Below are 18,192 nucleotides of genomic sequence, written 5' to 3' on the forward strand. Positions count from 1 at the left end.
TTTCTCTGCCCAAGGGGTCCTGCCTCTGCCCTCATGTCCTGCCCCACTTCCTTGCTGTCCTGTAATATCCCCCTCTGGACCTAGGAGATGCAGGGTGAGATGGGGATGGTTTTGCAGGGGCTGCCTCAGCCAGTCACACCAGCAACTCCTCTTAAACTCTGCCTCCCACTGCTGCCAGAGGCTGTGATCTGCTAGCTGATTACTGCCCTGGGCCTCACCCTCTTGGCAGCTCTGGGTTTCAGTACCTGGGAGACAGGCAGGGCCAGCTGGAGCCCTCAACTGACTTTCTACTTTCCATTTAAGGACAGCACTGATGGCAGGTGAGAAGAGATGTGGAGAGGAGGCGGGGACCCTGTCTCTCCAAAGACCCCACCTCTTCTGCAGTACCTGTGGGTTCTGGAGTAGGAGTGCCTGGGTTCAAATCTCCATTCCACCACTTTCATCTGTAAGTTCTCAGATAAGCTACTTGATCTCTCCAATCTCCTCTTCCCCATCTGTAAAGTGAGGGTAAGAATAAGAATACCTCCCTTATAATGTTGACTTACAGATTTCATGAGATTATCCACATTACAGAACCAGTGCAGTGCTTGGTCCATTGAAAGCCCTTGGTAAGAAGTTGGCTATTAGTGCTATGATCATTATTCTTTTGTCCTTGGACTGAATGGAATCTCAATATTCTCAATCATCCTTCTGCTTCCTCCAGGTCAATGGTTCCCAAACTTGTCTGCGCATTTAAACCACCTGGAATTTAAAAATTCCAAAGCCTACAACTCCCCAAATGAATGAACCGGTTCTTATGGGTGGACACAGGCAACAGTGATTTCTGAAGTTCCTCAGGTGATTCCAATGTGTAGCAAGTTTAGAATCCGTTACTCTGTGCTGTCCAACCAATTGAAGGGTTTTTCTTTGGGGACAGCAATTTGTCCTAGAAACCTCATCCACTGTCTGACATTTTCCCCAGATCAGTCTTCTGGACAAGTAAAATCTCTCTTGTTTCACTTTAAGCCAGTTTTCTTTTGTGCTGAGGGAGTAGAATAGTTTTCAGCCTACACCAAAGACTCAGATAGTAATATTTGCTGAGCTTCCCTAGCCCCAGCCCTTCAAGGGAGTGACAGTAGTTTACCAGGGGTCAGCCAGCTCTCAGACTGGGGTGCTGGCACTGGATGCTGGCAGCTAGTCACAGCCAGAGACCAAAGGGGTTTTCTAAATTCTGCTTTCTGGGGGTTCCTCTTCTATTTCATCACAATTGACCAAGTACCCATGTTCAATATGGGAGTAAATATAAGCCTGAGCTTCCTGTTTAGTTGGTGGTAGAGACACACATGAAAGGTTTAATTATGGGCATTCTTCATAATAAGAGTTGAAAGTGAGTGATGCAAAAAGCATCGCAGCAGGTGACAAGTTGGCTCACGTGGTCTAGAACCTTCAGGAAAGGTTATGTGGAGGTGAGGGGGCAGGGGTACCTGAACCCACTTGTATGACTCTCTGGAGTTTTCACATTTGATCTCAGTTATTCACTAGAGTCACCCTGTGAAGCGAGGGTGATTATCCTTATTTTGCAAATTAGGAAACTGAGGCTCAAGGAGCTAAGTGTCCAAGTCATGGGACCAGGAACGGGCAGAGGCAGGCCGGATTTTGAGATGCCCAACCCAAGGATCTTCCCCACACCACTGCTGCTTTCTACCTGGGTCCCATCATCTTTTTCCCACTTTTCCTGCTTTCTCTGCCTTCAGGCCACTCTCTCACTCTGACCCATCCCAATCCCTGGTTCCCCTTTTCTTCCTCTGAGTCTATTGGTTTTCTCCTGTGTCTCTTGGGCCCAGAGGCGGAGGCTTAGCTTATCTTTATTACCAAGAGCTCCCTGAGGGGGTTAAGATCAGGACTAGGGCTGTGCAGACTTGAGGTGCCCAGACTAATGTGGCAAGCATCCTGACTTGACCAGGACTTGTCCTTGTTTAAGCAGTGAAAGTCCAGGAAAAGAGGGGCCATTGGTCAACCTGCCAGGATCAGAGAAAAGCTCTATCTGTGTTTGTTTAGTATATTATAGTGCTTTGTGCTTTTTCACTTGCCTTATGGGATTGACTCTGTGAGGAACAGATACTCTGATTTCTTTAAGTTTCTGAGGTTCTACTGGAGGTGACTTGCCTAAGATCAGTGAAAGCAGAGCTGGGTGCTGCAACCAGCTCTGTGACTAAATTTTAAGCTCACTTTCTCTTTTACATAGAGTCTACTGGAGACTGTCCACTAAACAATTGCCGAGCAGTTAGGAAGGCATGGAGGCTGCCCACAGAGCCCCTCTCATCCCTGGGATGCCGCTCGCTGGTGCTCCTCAGCACTTGTCTTGCTCTAGCTGTTGGCAGCTGGGACTTCAGTCTCAGCTTTCACAAAAGTGTTTACTTATTGCACAAAAACAAAGAAGGACATAGGAAAAAAAAATCCACCTACAATCTTTAATAAACCAATTCACTTCCTATGTTGCTTTTTAAACCTGCCTTCTCGGCATTCTTAATTTTTATGGGTTCATAGCATGGATACCATTGTGTATTTCCTCATTTAACGTTGTATCATTCTGTAATGATAATTTTAGATAATTGTATCAAAGTGGCAAGCCATCATTTAGTCATTTTTCTGAGTCTGGACATTTAGGGCTTTCCCCCCTCAATAATATTTGTCATTGTTATAAGTTTTGGATGAAAGTCACCGTCCATTTAGTTCCAGAGGGCAAACACACTCTTTTTTTTTTTTTTTAATAGGCTGACACCGATGCATGTTGAATGAGCTTTGCCCACACTTGCTGTTGGGGGTAGTGCTTTCCAAAATATGGTCCACAGGTGCTTTGTTACTGGTTTGAGAGGAGATACATACAAAATATGAGAATGATCATTTAGAAACAAATTGCAAATATTTTTCCTTTTAGCAATGTAACAGTTTTGGGTCTGTTTAATCTAAAAATAAAAAAAAATAAGGCTTGTATTTCATATACCTTAAAGAAAATCTCCTTTTGGTTTTCCCAGGTGGTTCAGTGGTAAAGAATCCACCTGTCAAAGCAGAAAATGCAGGTCAATGTGGGTTTGATCCATGGGTCTGGAAGATCCCCTGGCTAAGGAAATGACAACCCATCCCAGTATTCTTGTCTGGAAAGCTCCAGGGACAGAAGACCCTGGTAGACTATTGTCCATGGGGTCGCAAACAGTCGGATATGACTGAGCACGCGTGCATGCAAAAGAAATCTCCCATTAAGGGTAATTCATTTTTATCCTATTTTACAAAAGCATTAGTCTATAAGAGATTGGGATGGGGAAAGAAAAATAAAAAAGAGAGATTTGAGGGTAGTTTGTCTCTTGGATGAGAAGACCATGTTAAATCTTGCGAGATGCTCAATGAATCTACAACCACAGACCTTTGGTGCCACAGGACCTCATCTGTCCTGCACTCGAGGAGCCCGAGTGTATGGAGTGACGCATGATGCACCCAGAGAGTGTGGGCAGCCTTGGGCAGAGTCCCCTGCTTTCACTCGCACTCAATGACCACAATACCGTGTTTTTCTGTGATCAAGATTTGGGTGATGGTAACAGTGGGGAGCAGAACCAGGGTGTAGGACGATCATTACTGTTGCCCCACCAGGATAATGCTGGTGAAGTCTCCACCCTGGTCCCAGCTGTGGTTGCAAGGCAACTGGACACCCCCTAGATTTGCCCCAGATCTCCTGGACACACCCCCAAACCAACAACTCAGTGGTGGAGTTTCTTAAGAAGATATCAAGATTTGGGGGGAAAACTGTATAGGAGTTTCCAGCTGCTTGACCTGCAGAGACTATTGCATTCTAATCTCTAAATGGCAAGAGATGAATGATAAATAATCGAGTTGGGGAAGTTTGTCTGCAGTGTGATTTCTGCAACTCCTAGGTGTGAGATTTTAAACAGATGTTGCTGGCAAGGCAAACTAAACACAAATACTCCGCTCCCAGGCTTCAGAAGGTGCCCAGCCCAGCAAATGTGTGCATATATAGGGACTGAGCCAGATCTCCCGCCAAAGGAGTCTTAGCTCCTTCCCTCCCCATTCTCTGCCTCCTTTTATTCCCTTCCTCTTGTCTGCGTCTCTGGTTGCTCCAGGAGCCATGAGCCACCAGTTTAGCTCCCAGTCAGCGTTCAGCTCCAGGAGCAGGCGGGTTTACAGTGGTGGTTCCTCTGTGGGCTCTGGTGGTGGGAGCCGGGCTGTGAGGTCTGTGTGTCAGGCCCGAGGGAGGTGCAGCAGTGGTGGTGGTGGGTATGGGAGCCATGCAAGGGGGTTTACCTCCAGGAGCCTGTACAATCTGGGTGGCAGTAAAAGCATCTCCATCAGCCTAGTGGGGAGAAGTGCCAGTGGTTTCTGCCAGGGTGGGGGAGCAGGAGGGGGGTTTGGAGGCAGGAGCTTTGGAGGTGGTGGTTTTGGGGGTCGTGGCTTTGGAGGTGGTGGCTATGGAGGAGGTGGTCTTGGGGGTGCTGGGTTTAGGGGTGGCAATTTGGGGCTTGGGGGCTTTGGTCCATCTTGTCCCCCAGGGGGTATCCAAGAAGTGACCATTAACCAGAGCCTCTTACAACCACTTCACCTGGAGGTCGACCCTGAAATTCAGAGGGTTAAGATGCGGGAGCGGGAGCAGATCATGGTTCTGAACAACAAGTTTGCCTCCTTCATTGACAAGGTGAGTGCCTCAGGGGCAGGCAGTCTCTGGGCTCTGACCAAATGACCTTGTACCCTGCCGCCTCTCATCACATTGTCTCTGGTGGTGACAGTCACTTCCAGCGTGGGTGTCCTGGGACCTTAAGAAAGCATTGACTTCATTTAGGCCTCCGTTTGACTTCTTGAGGGGTTCATCTTTGTCTTTTCATTTTGGCAGGAAAGCAGATCCAAGGAATGAAAATACCCATCAGACAAAATACATGATGTGATCTCACTCACCACTTTCACTTTCCATCCATCCATCCATCCATTCATCCACCCACCCATCTATCCATTTACTCATTCATCCATATACCTTTCACCCATCTACCCATTCACCCACCCACCCATCCATCCATCCATGGACCTACCCACTTACATAGTCATCCAGCCCACAAACATTTACTAAGCATCTACTGTATGCCAGACACTCCAGGTGTTGCAGGTCCTGCCCTCAAGGAGCCCCAGAGCTAAAGGGAGGAGGATTGTGACAGTGTGTGGGAGGTGTCCTGATAACAACATTGCTCTCTGCGCCATAGCACAAAGGAGGCTGTGATGAGCTCTGGGCTGATAAAGGTCTTGAAGGTGGAGAAAGAGTCAAACAGGTTCTCAGGGCAGAGGGAGTTTCCAGGCAGAAGAACCAGGAGGCCTGAGAGTTTAGCGCTTTTAGGAAATTTCAAATGGTTACAATTTCTGGAGAACATGGCACAAGAGAGGAAGGAGGAGGAAAGCGGAGACACAGAGCAGGGAGAGCGAAGCCGAGCGGGCACACTCCAGCAGAACCAAGCTGACAACTCTGGTGGGGATTGCTGGCGGTCAAAGCCAATGCCCTGCTATATAGGAGTCTGTCTGAGCTCCTCATTTTAGCTCATCCAGGGCCAAGAATAGGCCAGATGGAGCCAAAAAACCCCCTTCTCCCTAGTTTAAACCTCAGGTTAGATTGGGTTGAGTCCAAACCACCAAGCAGGGGCTAGCAGAAGAGATATGGAAGAGAACTTCCACCAGCATTTCCTTTTGTCCAAAGGTGGTGGAGGCAGAGAAGCCACTGGAGGTTCCCCAGAAATTTCTTTACCTTTGGGGATGTAGTGGGAAGCACCCTGGGATCCAGAGACCCCTGCAGGCTCGGTGACACTCCCTCAGACCTCAGAGGAGTTCAGTGTTGAGGCCAAAGCTTGACCTATCTCTGACTGCAGGGTAGCCATTGCCAAAGTCCGCCACTGGTCTGTGTACCTGGCCTCTGATATCTGGGTGAAAGCTGGGGCCAGGGCACGTGGGTGAGTTGGGGGTGGAGGGATAAGAATGTTGAAGTCCAGAGGCAGCCAAAGGGGAATTCAACAGAGCAAAGTGCTTCTGACTGCTTCTGATCACCTTGGATGAGACATTTGGCTGAATATAATCACACCTCAGGTATATGCAGGGACTAAGAGGGTTTGATGGGAACAAGGAGATGACAGATGAAGGAGATACCACTGAAAGTTCAAGCTGTATCAAAGGCAGGAAGAAGACAGGGTTGGGGATTGTAGAAATGGCCATGGGCAGCTGATCTCCTGAGACTGATTTGATTGTGGTTCCTGAGAAGGAGATGGCAACCCACTCCAGTGTTCTTGCCTGGAGAATCCTGGGGACGGGGGAGCCTGGTGGGCTGCTGTCTATGGGGTTGCACAGAGTCGGACACGACTAAAGCGACTTAGCAGCAGCAGCAGCCATTAACAGGACATCTGTTCAGGTTTATGGCATGGGGCTGAGGGCACAGGCCAAAGTTCAAGTGCCTATGGTTTCCTGCCCTTCTCTGAGGGCCTGGACTGTGGTGACCACGAGGAAAGTACTTATCCAGGAGGGCTCTGGCCTGGCTGGAAGAGAGAAGGCTTCTATCACAGTGGCTTCCGACCCTACCTTCTGACCTGATCTTCCTGTGTTTACCTTTAATCTTGTGCATCCTATTCTCAGCACCACACCAGTGCCATCCTTTAAAAACATACCACATCACTCCATTTGAACCCTCTGTTGGCTTCCTGTCTCATCAGAAATAATAGCCATGATCTTATTAGGGTCTATATGATCTGGCCCTCTAACCCATAGCTGCTGCTAGTTCCTGGCTTGCATTTGTGAGACTGAGGCCACATTGCTGGTACTGGGTAGAACCACTCTCAAACTGCAAGGTTTAGTGAGCAGAGTGAAGGCAGGAACTTAGCTCACCAAGGTACAACTCAACAACGTGACCCTGTACACCTTCTCTGACTCTACTCCTGTTTTCCTTTTGCTCACTGGCATGCTATTACATCCCTCATCCTCCTGTACCCCACCGTGGACCTGCCTCAGGGACTTTGCACTTGCTATTCCCCTTGCTTGGAACTCCTCCCTCTAAGGAGTGGTCCAGCCGAACCCCTCATCTCCTTCAGGTCTTTGCTCACACACTGCTGTCTCAGTGAGGCCTCCCTGATCTCCCTATTTAAAGGCGTACCCCCTATCAGCATCCCTACCCCCCATAGGTGTGTTGCTTTTCTCCATGGCCCCTACAGCCATTCAACAAACTGTGTAGTTCACATTTGTTTCCTTATAGTCATCTCTTCAAATAGATTGTGAACTCCTAGAATGCAGGTATTTTGTCTGTTTTATTTATAGCTGTATCTCCAGCCCCAGAATACTGTCGGGGATCTGACAGCTGCTCAATACATATGTGTTGAGTGAAAAATTGAGTCAACCCTTCAGGTGTCAAACTTGGGCTCTCAGAGAGTGGGAATGGAGACAAAGGCAGGTTTTTAAAAATTTTTTTTATTTTTTAGAATTAATGGCAAAGGAAAGGGATCCCAGGAAAAAAGGATGAGGGACCCAGTTCTTCCCACAGAGACAGTGCCCTGGCTTTGTTCAGCTGAGCTTGAACCCTCTGTTCAGGCCAATGAGCAGGGTGGATGGTCGACACTAGCAGCAGCGCCAAAGTCTTAGCATCTCATTAGTCCACGGTGTTTATGAAGTGTACTCTCTGTGCTGGGTGCTGTGTGTCTACGGGTCTCAGCACCTGGTGTCCACTGGAGAACAAAGCCTGCCTTCCTGGGGCTCACATCCCATTGTGGGGAGGAATGTGCTAAAAAAGAAAGGACTGAAATCACGATAGATGCCACAGGGGAAAAGAACAGGGGGTTATGAGGGGGAGACCCCGGGGTGCCACCCTAGTTGAGATCTAAAGAGAGACTAGGACTTCGTAAGGCAAAGAGTTGGGGAGACCTAGGCTGCTGGAAGCACTAGGAGGTGATTGGAGTGTCATTTGCAGGGGGAGAGGGCCACAGGAGGTCGAGTGGGGTGTGCTTTATCCAGGAAGAAGCTTAACTCTGCACTATGTTAAGTTTGATCTGGGTTACCCGGGCTTCTCCTGAGTACTGCTGCTGGGACACAGCCCAGCAGTGTTTAGGGGCCCCTGGGGAAAGATTATGATGGCTTTCAGTGATTTTTACAGTGGTTAAATCTCATGAAAATTGCCTGGCACTGCCTGAAGTCAGCCTCTGACTCTGCAGTTTGGGTGACCAATGAAAGCCATAGTGTCTTCACCTGGGGTGGGGGCTTGGCTAACCCCTTAGCACTCAGAATTGTCCCACTGCCCCTTCATTGTTTGACATAGAGCTTCCCTGTGGGACCATAAGATCCTTTCCTCTGGTGCCCACAACACAGAGCACCCAGTCTCTCCCCTCCCTGGGATTGCCACCAGAGTGACAACTGGCCGGGTGGCAGGGATTTCTCATGGGGATGTCACAAACCAGGTGGACAAGCTGTGAGGGTGGCTGCTTTATCTCTTGCTTTGATAAAGCTAACAAAAACAAGCCATGGGAAAGAGTATTCTCTGGGCACATTCCAGCCTAGAGTCAGAGCCAAAGGAAGTTAATAAGGGCTGGCTGCTCAGATGGACAGTCTCAAGGCTGGGAATTCTGTCCGCCCTCAACTCCTTAAGCATTGTGGAGAACTATCTTCATGGTTCTCTGACAACGCAAAAGAGTGTGTTAGCCTCCTCCCCCACCACTTCCCACATCTTCTGGGTGGCTCCTGGAGGGCATGTGTGTGTGTGTGTATTTATGTGTATGTGGGTGGGTATGTGTGGGTGGGTATGTGTTTGTGTGTGTGTGTGTACACACACCTGAGCAAAGCATGGAGAAATCCACTGTCCTCACTTAAGGCACGGGAGGGGAGTCTCCCCCTGCAGGCAGCCGGTGGAGGTAGGACGAAAATTTATAATCATCATGGGAAAGACAGTCCAGGACTGGATCTGCACAGCCAGCCAGCTTTCTGGAGCCTGTACTTGACCTTCATGTGTGCAGCTGTAGTGTGAGGTCAGCTCTCCATCCTCTGTGCTAATGAAGGAAACTGCAACATGGGGGTTTCCCAAATACTAGTTCGATCCCTGAGTTTGGAAATACCTAAAGAAGCATTTGTTGAACAGTAATGAGATTAGTTATGGCTTAGATGGTAAAGAATTTGCCTGCAATGCAGGACACCCGGGTTCGATCCCTGGGTTGGGAAGATCCCTTGGAGGAGAAAATGGCAACTAGCTCCAGGATTCTTGCCTGGAAAATTCTACGGACAGAGGAGCCTGGTGAGCTATAGTCCATGGGGTTGCAAAGAGTTGGACACAGCTGAGTGTGCACACACAACTCTCACACAGGCAACGTCAAAGTCCTTACTTTGGGGCACTAGAAAGAATTACATAACTTAAAAAAATGTACCTACTTTAAAACTTCTGTCCAAAATTCTTTTCCCTCTTCGGTTATTACAGAGTATTGAGCAGAGTGCCCTGTACTATACAGTAAGTCCTTGTTGGTACCTATTTTAAATATAGTAGTGTGTAGATGTCAATCCCGAGCTCCTAATTCAAGAATTTGAAAAAGAATAGATACATGTATATGTGTAACTGAATCTCTTTGCTGCACACCTGAAACGGACACGACACTGTCAATCAACTATACCTCAATATAAAAACATGGCTAAAATTTCATGCTTTTAAAAAAAAATTCTGTCTGGGTCATGGGAACATTTAAATGAGGTGACCTTCCTGAAAAACACACTGGGCAGCAATAGAGGTGGTGGGTCGCAGGATGGGGGCACCTGGGCTAGTGTGTTCAGGAATCAGTTTAATATTCGAAGTCAAAATTATTCCTCCCCTCCTCTTACTTCCTCTTCTCCGCAATCACATGAAGTGTTTCAGCCACAGAGAGACATGAGCCGTGGGTGTGCCGGTGTTTCAGATGCTCTGGGTCACCATTTCCTGAGGTTGGCATGGGGAGCTGAGGGCGGGGATGGGCAACTCTACCATGTGAGCTGATAGAACCAAAGGGAACAGGGTACCACTCGGATGGAGGGGACTTGCCTTCAACAGCAGAGTTCGATTAGTGTAATTTTTCGGCAGGTTGACCTTGCAATCATTGGTCAACCATCGGAAACCATACTGAGCTCATGTATCCTAGAGAGATAGAAAAAGAGAGCCTAGAAAAAGAGAGCCTTCTGGCCCCCGGAGGGGCATCCTGATTCTCTGAGGTCTGGATATGCTCTGGGGCTGCACCTGCTTCTACTCGTGGGACTGCTTCTTGGACCCACGGCTTGGGGGTGAACTTGGAGGTTTTCTGTTCTTAGGTGCGATTTCTGGAGCAGCAGAATCAGGTGCTCCAGACAAAATGGGAGCTACTGCAGCAGGTAAACACGTCGACTCAGACCAACAACCTGGAGCCCGTCTTTGAAAGCTACATCATTAAGCTGCAGAGGCAGGTGGATTTTCTCAGAGCGGAGCAGATGCGCCAGAGTTCGGAGATCAGGAGCATGCAGGATGTTGTGGATGACTACAAGAACAAGTGAGGCTCCAGGAGGAACAAAGGGGTGGGGAGGAACAAGGCAGGGGCCTGGCTTACGGGGCAAGGCTTACTGTGAGTGGGTGAGGGGTGGAGGGGCCCTGGATGTCAGGCGCAGCCGGGCAGGCTCTGCACCACTACGTAACTGCACAGGCACCATTTTGCACACGGTAGCCCAGGAGTGATGGTATTGCCAGTCAGCTCTCAATTGTATTGGGTCGGGAGGGGAAGCAGAGGACCTTCATGGATGTTGGAGTCACATAAGCCTGGGTTCCAGGGTGGGCTTAGCCACTTTCTGACTGCCTGCAAGGTCAGCTTTCTAAGCCTTTGGTTTTCACATTAGTAAAGTAGGGATAGTGAGTATCCTCCTTGTTGAAGTGCTCTGAGGGGGAGATCTATGGCCTTCAAATTTGAGCATGCACCAGCTTGTTGGAATCAGATTGGTCTGGGATGGGCCCAGAGGGCTTTTATTTCTAATATGCCTCCGAGTGATGCTGATGCTGGTGGACTGGGAGCCACATATGGGGAACCACTGGTTTAGATAAAATATTCTTAATAGTTCTTAGACTGTTTTTGCACATATGAAGCACTCAATAAGCACTAGCTATTATTAGTAATAATGGTAGGAGTGACAAGACTTACTTAATTCTAGGTCAGCTGCTCCTGTCCCATACAGGCAACTGAGCAGCCTCCCCCACGGTCCCGTCCCCTCTTTGCTGGGGGTGTAGGGTGCTTCTCTTAACTCATCTTGACGTGCTTACTGCGTTGAGCAGTCACATGTGTGTGAGTCAACAAGGGGGAAATGAAATGCACACTGAAGGTGATGGGGGCAGAACAGCAGGTGAAATTTTTTTCTCTTTAAAAAAAATTTAGTAAAAGTGGTTGCTATTTAGGTTATCATTAAAAAAATGATCGAACTGGACAAATGTACAAAGGTAAGATATTAAAATAAAAAGGACATTTGGGGGACATTCTATGTGGCCCTGGATTTTCCACATTGTGGGGTTGTGCCCTCTATTGACCTGGAGAGCCAGGAGGTGGCTCCAGCTGCTTGTCAGTGAGAGTGGCAGGCCCTGGCAGGGGACAGCCAGAGTCCAGGACCATAAAAGTCTGGGCAATTCTGAGCCTCCCACTGCAAGGAAAAATCTCAAGGAGCCAAGGTCAGCCCTTGCAGCCTGTCTGTGTTTCTGACCTCACCCCAACAGGTATGAGGAAGAAATCAACCGGAGGACTAGCAGTGAGAATGACTTTGTTGTCCTGAAGAAGGTGAGGGATGGGGGTGTCCAGAGGGGGACTGTGGGTTCAGGAGGCTGAGAAGAGGCAGGGACTCCTTTGGGATGCGGTAGAACTGAGGGGTGGACAAGTGAGCTTGGGGCCAGCTTGTCAAGGGTGTTTCCTAAATGCTGGGGCCCTGACCCTGAAGCAGTAAGTCTCAAAAGTGTGTTGCTATATGAATCTTGAAAAGTTTTTGAGTGTTTAATCTCTCCAGAGTCCTGAAAGTGGAATTAAATTAATGGGCAGCATGTGAGTGTGTTGTGTGGGAGCCTTAGGACCTGGGGTGTTTTGCATGACTGGCCAGGATGAGGAGCTGATGGACACTTCCTTCTGGCCTGGAAAGCCCAGGTTTGCTGGCTCCTTCTTTGAGTGAGGAGAGGAAATTTGCAGGCAAGGAAATAAACCCAGAGAGGTTTTGCCATTTGCCCAAGGCTGCCCAGACAGCTGGTGGCAGGGCAACCGAGTCAGACTGTCTTCGCTTGCTGTTTAGGATGTGGATTCTGCTTATCTGAGCAAAGTGGACCTGCAGTCCAAGGCAGACACTCTGCTTGAGGAGGTCGATTTCCTGAAATATTTATTTCAATCGGTGAGTGAATATCTCAAATATTTCTATGAGATGATGAGCTCAGTCCTCATAAGAAACCTTTCGCTTTTCTACATCTGTCAGGGGGTGTGGGATGTAAGAGGGGGAAAGTCTGACACCCAACCTTACCCCCTGGGGGTGCCTCTCCCCAGTCACCTCAAGTCTGCGGGCCTGGAGTCAGAATCATTTCAACCCCCAAAGCTCAGGATTCCGGGTGGGGCCCTGGAGATGGGAGTTGGGAGATGGTGAGACAGTCTCTGCTTCTGTCTGGAAAGAAAGGTTAATGCCCAGGACATATGGGGTAAAACCAGCCAGACAGCTTTATCAGCAATGGGGAGTAGATGGGGCCATCAGGGAACTCTGTGGGAGAGGGCAGTATGGGTCTTAAAGGGAACACAGATGAAGACTGGAGAGGTGGGGATAACACATGCTTCCCAACCCTGGTCTAACTTGGAGGCACCTTCTCTGGACTGGATGCTGTGCTGGGAGCAGTACTGGGTCTTGGGTATCTCCAGTCTATAGATGAGAGAACAGGGGCACTGAGAGACTGAGTTCCTTGCTCAGTCACCGAGCTGGTTAGCGGTAGAGCCCAGATGCTAAAGCGAGTCTGAGTGTCTACACACATGGAGTCCTTTCTGCTGCCTCTGGGAGCTCATGTGCTCTCAAGGAACAAGCCTGCCTGGCTGGGGGTCCAGCTCAAGATGGCGGCCAAGCCAGAGTAAGGCGGGATGGAGGGTCCAGGAAAGGCATGATGGGCAGCCCTGAGTTCAGGCTCCCTTCTTCTCCTCTGACCCAAGATCTGGATGCCTGTACCTTTAAGAAGGTCCCTCTAGGCACACAACAGTGATTCTAAGAGCTTTTCCCAGAGAGCTTTTCTCTCTTAAGACTTCCCCAGAGAGCCTTGGGAGGGGGCATAGAGGGAAACTGAGGTCCCGGGAGGGGAGTGGAAGAAGTCAGCCTGTGTTCCATGCCTTGCAGGAGCTGTCTCAGATGCAGACCAACATCACTGACACCAACGTCATCCTGTCCATGGACAATAACCGCTCCCTGGATCTGGACAGCATCATCGATGCCGTGAGGATCCAGTACGAGGAGATTGCACAAAGGAGCAAGGACGAGGCTGAGGCCCTGTACCAGACCAAGGTGAGCATCACCATCCCCAGCCCAGGCCTGGTACCCTGAACCGAGCACACCTCCCAGAACTTGTATTGTCTTTTTCTTATTTCTAAAGTAAAACATGTTTGCTATAGAAAATTTCAAGATTACAGCTAAAGATTACTCATATCCCACTACCACTATGAATATGTCAGCATATTTTCCACTTGTTCTTTGTAGCTAACCTTTATTGAAAACTCACACTTATCAGGCACTGCACTAAGTGCTTTTATACACAGAATTTCATTTACTCCTTACAACAACGCTATGAGGTAAAGATTCATTTATTGTTTTACCAATAATAGAGTATGAGGTTACCAATAATAGTAGAGCTCTTATGGTTGGGAAGTAGCAGAGGCAGAAAATTCAGGTGCACCATCTACACATCCATGCTGTCAGCCACCATGATGTTTTCTTATTTTTTCATAATGATATCTTTAAAAATATCTTTTAATATTTTTCTCTTTCATTTATTACTTGAGAATACCTTTCTCTGACATTAAATATTTGACATCATTTTTAAGAGCAGTGTGGTATTGCGTGGTAAGAATATGTCTCCAGTTTTCAGATAAACATCTTTGTAGCTAAGTTTTGGGGCACACCCTTGGTGACTTGTTTAACATAAATGGACTCAGAACTTTCTGGAGGGCGAACACGGCAGTTAAAGAGTCACAGGCCAGTCACTCAATTCTGAACACCTGGAGCTTGAGATCTGTTTCGTGGATCACCTGTTACCATCTCCAATCGTGGCTGGCCTCTAGCCCACTATCCTGCAGGCAGGTGTTCTGAGTGCCATGGGTCTGGCAACAGACTGGGGAGATAGATGGTCAACAGTGAAGACTTCAGAATGCAGAGATGCACTGGAGTCCACCCTTGTTTTCTTCAGAGGCACCCCGCTCTGCTTCCTCTGTAACAGTCATCGAGAGCCTGGTTTTGTCGATGGCATGCAGATGGAGGTCCTCTTGATGGAGCCCATAGATACAGGAATGGAGATAGAGAGGAAAATGGGAATCAAGAGGGAACATGCTGAGGGCCTCTGAAGAAGTAAGGTCCTGAGTGTTAGAGAAATCATTTTGGAAAAGGGGAGGAAGGAATATGGTGGGATGGGAAAAGTGAGAGGGGCCCAGTATGGGCAAAGTTTAGATGTGGGAAAAAGGAGGTAAAAGGGGGCATCAAGAAGCAGGTTTGTCTTGTTTAGTCCTGAGTCTGAATCTCTGTCTCGAGTTATAGGCATCTGTGTGTGTGCGTGTGTGTGCGCATATCTGTGTGTGTGGTGTCACAGTTCAGATGAGGGAGGTTTGGTACAAGTGTGAGCGTGTGTATGGGGGATCACAGCTCTAGGGAGGCTTACTCTGGGACCTTCCCTAGGAGAGAGCAGCCTTGGGCAGGGTCTGGGAAGGCAGACTCACTCCTTCCTAGAGGAGTGTGTGATGAGCAGCAGGCTGACCCTGATGCTGCCCTTGACCCTCAGTACCAGGAGCTCCAGATCACAGCGGGAAGACATGGAGATGAGCTGCAGACCAGCAGGATGGAGATCTCTGAACTCAACCTCACCATCCAGAGGCTGCAGGCAGAGATTGGCAACGTCAAGAAGCAGGTGAGATGTAGGCTCAGGGTGGCTGATCAGCGCTTCTACCTCCCATGACGCCCTGCCTCATGAAGCTCTGGAAACTCATGCCCCCCATGGTTCTTCTCCTTGACTCTCCCGAGTAGATTGAGCAGATGCACACCATCATTTCTGATGCAGAGGAGAGGGGACAACAGGCTCTCCAGGATGCACAGCAGAAGCTGCAGGACCTGGAGGCCGCCCTGCAGCAGTCCAAGGAGGAGCTGGCCCGCCTGCTGCGTGACTACCAGGCGCTGCTGGGAGCTAAGCTGTCCCTGGACGTGGAGATTGCCACCTACCGCAAGCTGCTGGAGGGAGAGGAGAGCAGGTGGGCTGTGTCTCCGGGCCAGAGCGCAGGCTGGGTGCAGCCCTGGAGCAGTGGGATTATTTAGAGAGTGTCTATTTATACAATCCCAGCTTTCCTGGGAAGACTGGTAACTCAGGGTGAGCAGAAATGTTCAAGTCAGAAGCAGAGGACATGCGAGTAGGGAGCATCATTGTCATCACTGTCCTATTCCCCAGGGCAACGTCCCTAATACCACAACTTAAGCCACTGCAGCCAAGTGGTGACCCCCAACGCTAAAAGGCTTCATGAAAATGCTTCAGATTCCCTCTGCCTGCACTGGCTCCCTGACCTCTCTGCTCCCAGCACACCTCCCCTGCTCCTGATGTCTCCTGGCTGGTGATTGCTTTCCTTCAGGCTTTGCCGGTAATGCTGACTGTGCGCACCTTGGTTTTTACAGGATGTCAGGGGAGCTGCAGAGCCAAGTGAGCATCTGTAAGTAGCAGAGCCCAGGAGTGGGGCTGGTTGGGGCTGGGGGAGGGAGGGCCCATGAGAAGACTGGCCAGCAGAAATCTGGCAGCCGGCATTTTTGTGTCCAGTCCTACACAACGAAAAGCAGAGTAAGCAAGGACAACTGCACAGCCCAGAGAAATAGGTTGAAATAATATACGACTTTAGTTTTCCTTTATTTTGATTTTTATGATGCCTAATAATTAGTAGTGGCTCAGAATTCTTCAGGGTGTAGCAATAATGAAAATGCGCCCTACATTCCTTTGTATTAGGAAGAATACTTCTGAAAGGGGGAGACTTTGATCCATGCTTTTGGCAAGTCAGATGCGGCCAGTGATGAAGGATGTAGGGGGCTGCTTTGAGGGTAGGTGCAGGTGGGTCCGCCCTGCCCAGCCCTCTAACCCCCTTGTGGGCTGTCCTTGCCCCCACAGCTGTGCAGAGCAGCCAGCTGACCATCGGCGGAGGTGCCCGGGGCTCTGGAGGTTACAGCGGTGGCGGAGGTTACGCAGGCGGCGGCGGAGGTTACGCAGGCGGCGGCAGCAGTGGAGGCTACGGCGGCGGCGGCTCGCGCGGGGGCTCGGGCGGCTACGGAGGAGGCTCTCGAGGGGGCAGTGGAGGCGGTTATGGGAGCGGCAGTGGGAGCTCCGGAGGGAGTAGCAAAAGTAGCAGCAAGCACGGGGGCGGAAGCGGCGGCGCCTCCCGAATGCAGATAATCCAAACGTCTACCAGCACCTCCCGCAGGCGAATCCTGGAGTAGAGCGCCAGGCTTCTGCAACGCCTCGCGGCTCACAAGCACCACCTCCTGACCCCACCCGCCACGCCCTTCCTGACCCCGATCCCCTTACCTTTTCCCGATGGGTCTCAGCAGTTTTGCTAATAAATTCCACTCTAGACAGGGAATCAGATGGATGATCCCAAACGGCAAATCTCTATTTGGAGGGCACTGACCGGTAGTCCAAACACAGCCAGGCACATTCTCAAGCCAGATGCCTCAGCTGGCCCAGCTTGGGGACACTTGCGGATAATGGAGAGTTGATGTCAGGTATACTAGGTTTCTCACTCCAGGTTCTTTTTCTCACTCCAGGCTCCCCTTCTCGCACCTGGGCTTCTCTGTGAATAATAATCCATTCCTTAGGGCTGGGGTTCACAACCTCCAGGATCTAATATTAGCCTGATGACCTGAAGCAGAGCTGATATAATAATAGAAATAAGATACACAATAAATGTAATGCAATTGAATCATCCAGAAACCATTTCCCCCCACCCTCTGATCCAGGAACAAATTGCCTTCCACAAAACCAATCCCTGGTGTTAAAAAGGTTGGGGAACGCTGCCTTAGGGGACTTGAAAATGAGGTCTTTGGGTGAGTAGCTGAGGAAAAGGCAGGCCACCTTGGTAAGGAGAACTTCTGTGCCAGGGGTCGGTTCCTGCCTCTTGGTCTGTAGCCCCATCCATCACTATTGCTGGAGAGTGTGGATTTACACATCAGACACCTGTAAGTCCTGTCTGGTCCTGATTCTGAATCTCTGTGTCAGGAAACATTATCCCTTGGGTTAACAGCCCAAGACGGGGTGTCCAGAAAGCAGAAATGCTCGTCTTCAGGGAGGACTGTAACTAGCAGTGAGTGAAGGAGTCGATGGACAGCAGTCTGGTTCTATTCTGTCCTGACTTCCTTTGGAAGCTCCATTCTTTGGCAGTGTGGCCCCTCCGGAACTCTGCTGGAGAATTGCCCAGCAGTCTGGGCACGTGCAGCCCAGCACTGATCTGTCCAGGTGCCCAAGCCCTGAGGAGTTTGAGAATCACACTTGGGTCTTGGGAAGGTTCAACCCTGAACTGGTCTGCAAGCTGCCTGTTGTTTGCAAGGTACAGCTTCATGCTCTTCCCAGACCGCAAAGTTCCTCCTGACTCTTGTTCTCTGTGATTCTCTCTTTGTGAGACTCTGACTGTTTATTTTGGGTGTCACGTAAGATACTTGAGAAATGCTGGAGGGGACAGGATGGGGAAAGTATGACCAACTAATGGGGCTTTGTGGGCCTTGAGAGACGGCCGGCTTTGCTGCTTAGATCTGGATTTACCTCCGCTTGTTCGCTGAGTCCTAATACGATGTCCATGTCAGTGACACTCCTGAGGCATCTGCTGGACTCAGTGTGGGTTCCCTAGGAAGTACTGTGACCTCAACATCTCCTGGTTGAAGGTTGTACCTTGAAGGGCTTGACATTTCTGGTGTCTCTACAATAAACTTTCTGTGTTCTCCAAA

At 49.5% G+C, this 18,192-nt stretch overlaps 1 protein-coding gene and 1 long non-coding RNA gene across 2 annotated transcripts; one reads left to right on the forward strand and one right to left on the reverse strand.

The window, feature by feature from the left end:
* Positions 432 to 5,897, reverse strand: LOC102175478. Its single transcript, XR_001297608.1, has 3 exons — positions 5,771 to 5,897; positions 2,984 to 3,038; positions 432 to 494 (listed from the first exon to the last, which is right to left on the reverse strand). It is a non-coding gene; the product is annotated as an uncharacterized LOC102175478 (long non-coding RNA).
* KRT77 (keratin 77) lies at positions 4,020 to 18,192 on the forward strand. Its single transcript, XM_018047714.1, has 9 exons — positions 4,020 to 4,681; positions 10,312 to 10,526; positions 11,729 to 11,789; positions 12,289 to 12,384; positions 13,360 to 13,524; positions 15,008 to 15,133; positions 15,250 to 15,470; positions 15,886 to 15,920; positions 16,367 to 18,192. Exons 1-9 carry the CDS (start codon positions 4,118 to 4,120, stop codon positions 16,690 to 16,692), a joined length of 1,809 nt encoding a protein of 602 aa, XP_017903203.1. The 5' UTR covers positions 4,020 to 4,117; the 3' UTR covers positions 16,693 to 18,192.

Source organism: Capra hircus, chromosome 5 (assembly GCF_001704415.2).
Source record: "Capra hircus breed San Clemente chromosome 5, ASM170441v1, whole genome shotgun sequence".
NCBI classification, from domain to species: domain Eukaryota; kingdom Metazoa; phylum Chordata; class Mammalia; order Artiodactyla; family Bovidae; genus Capra; species Capra hircus.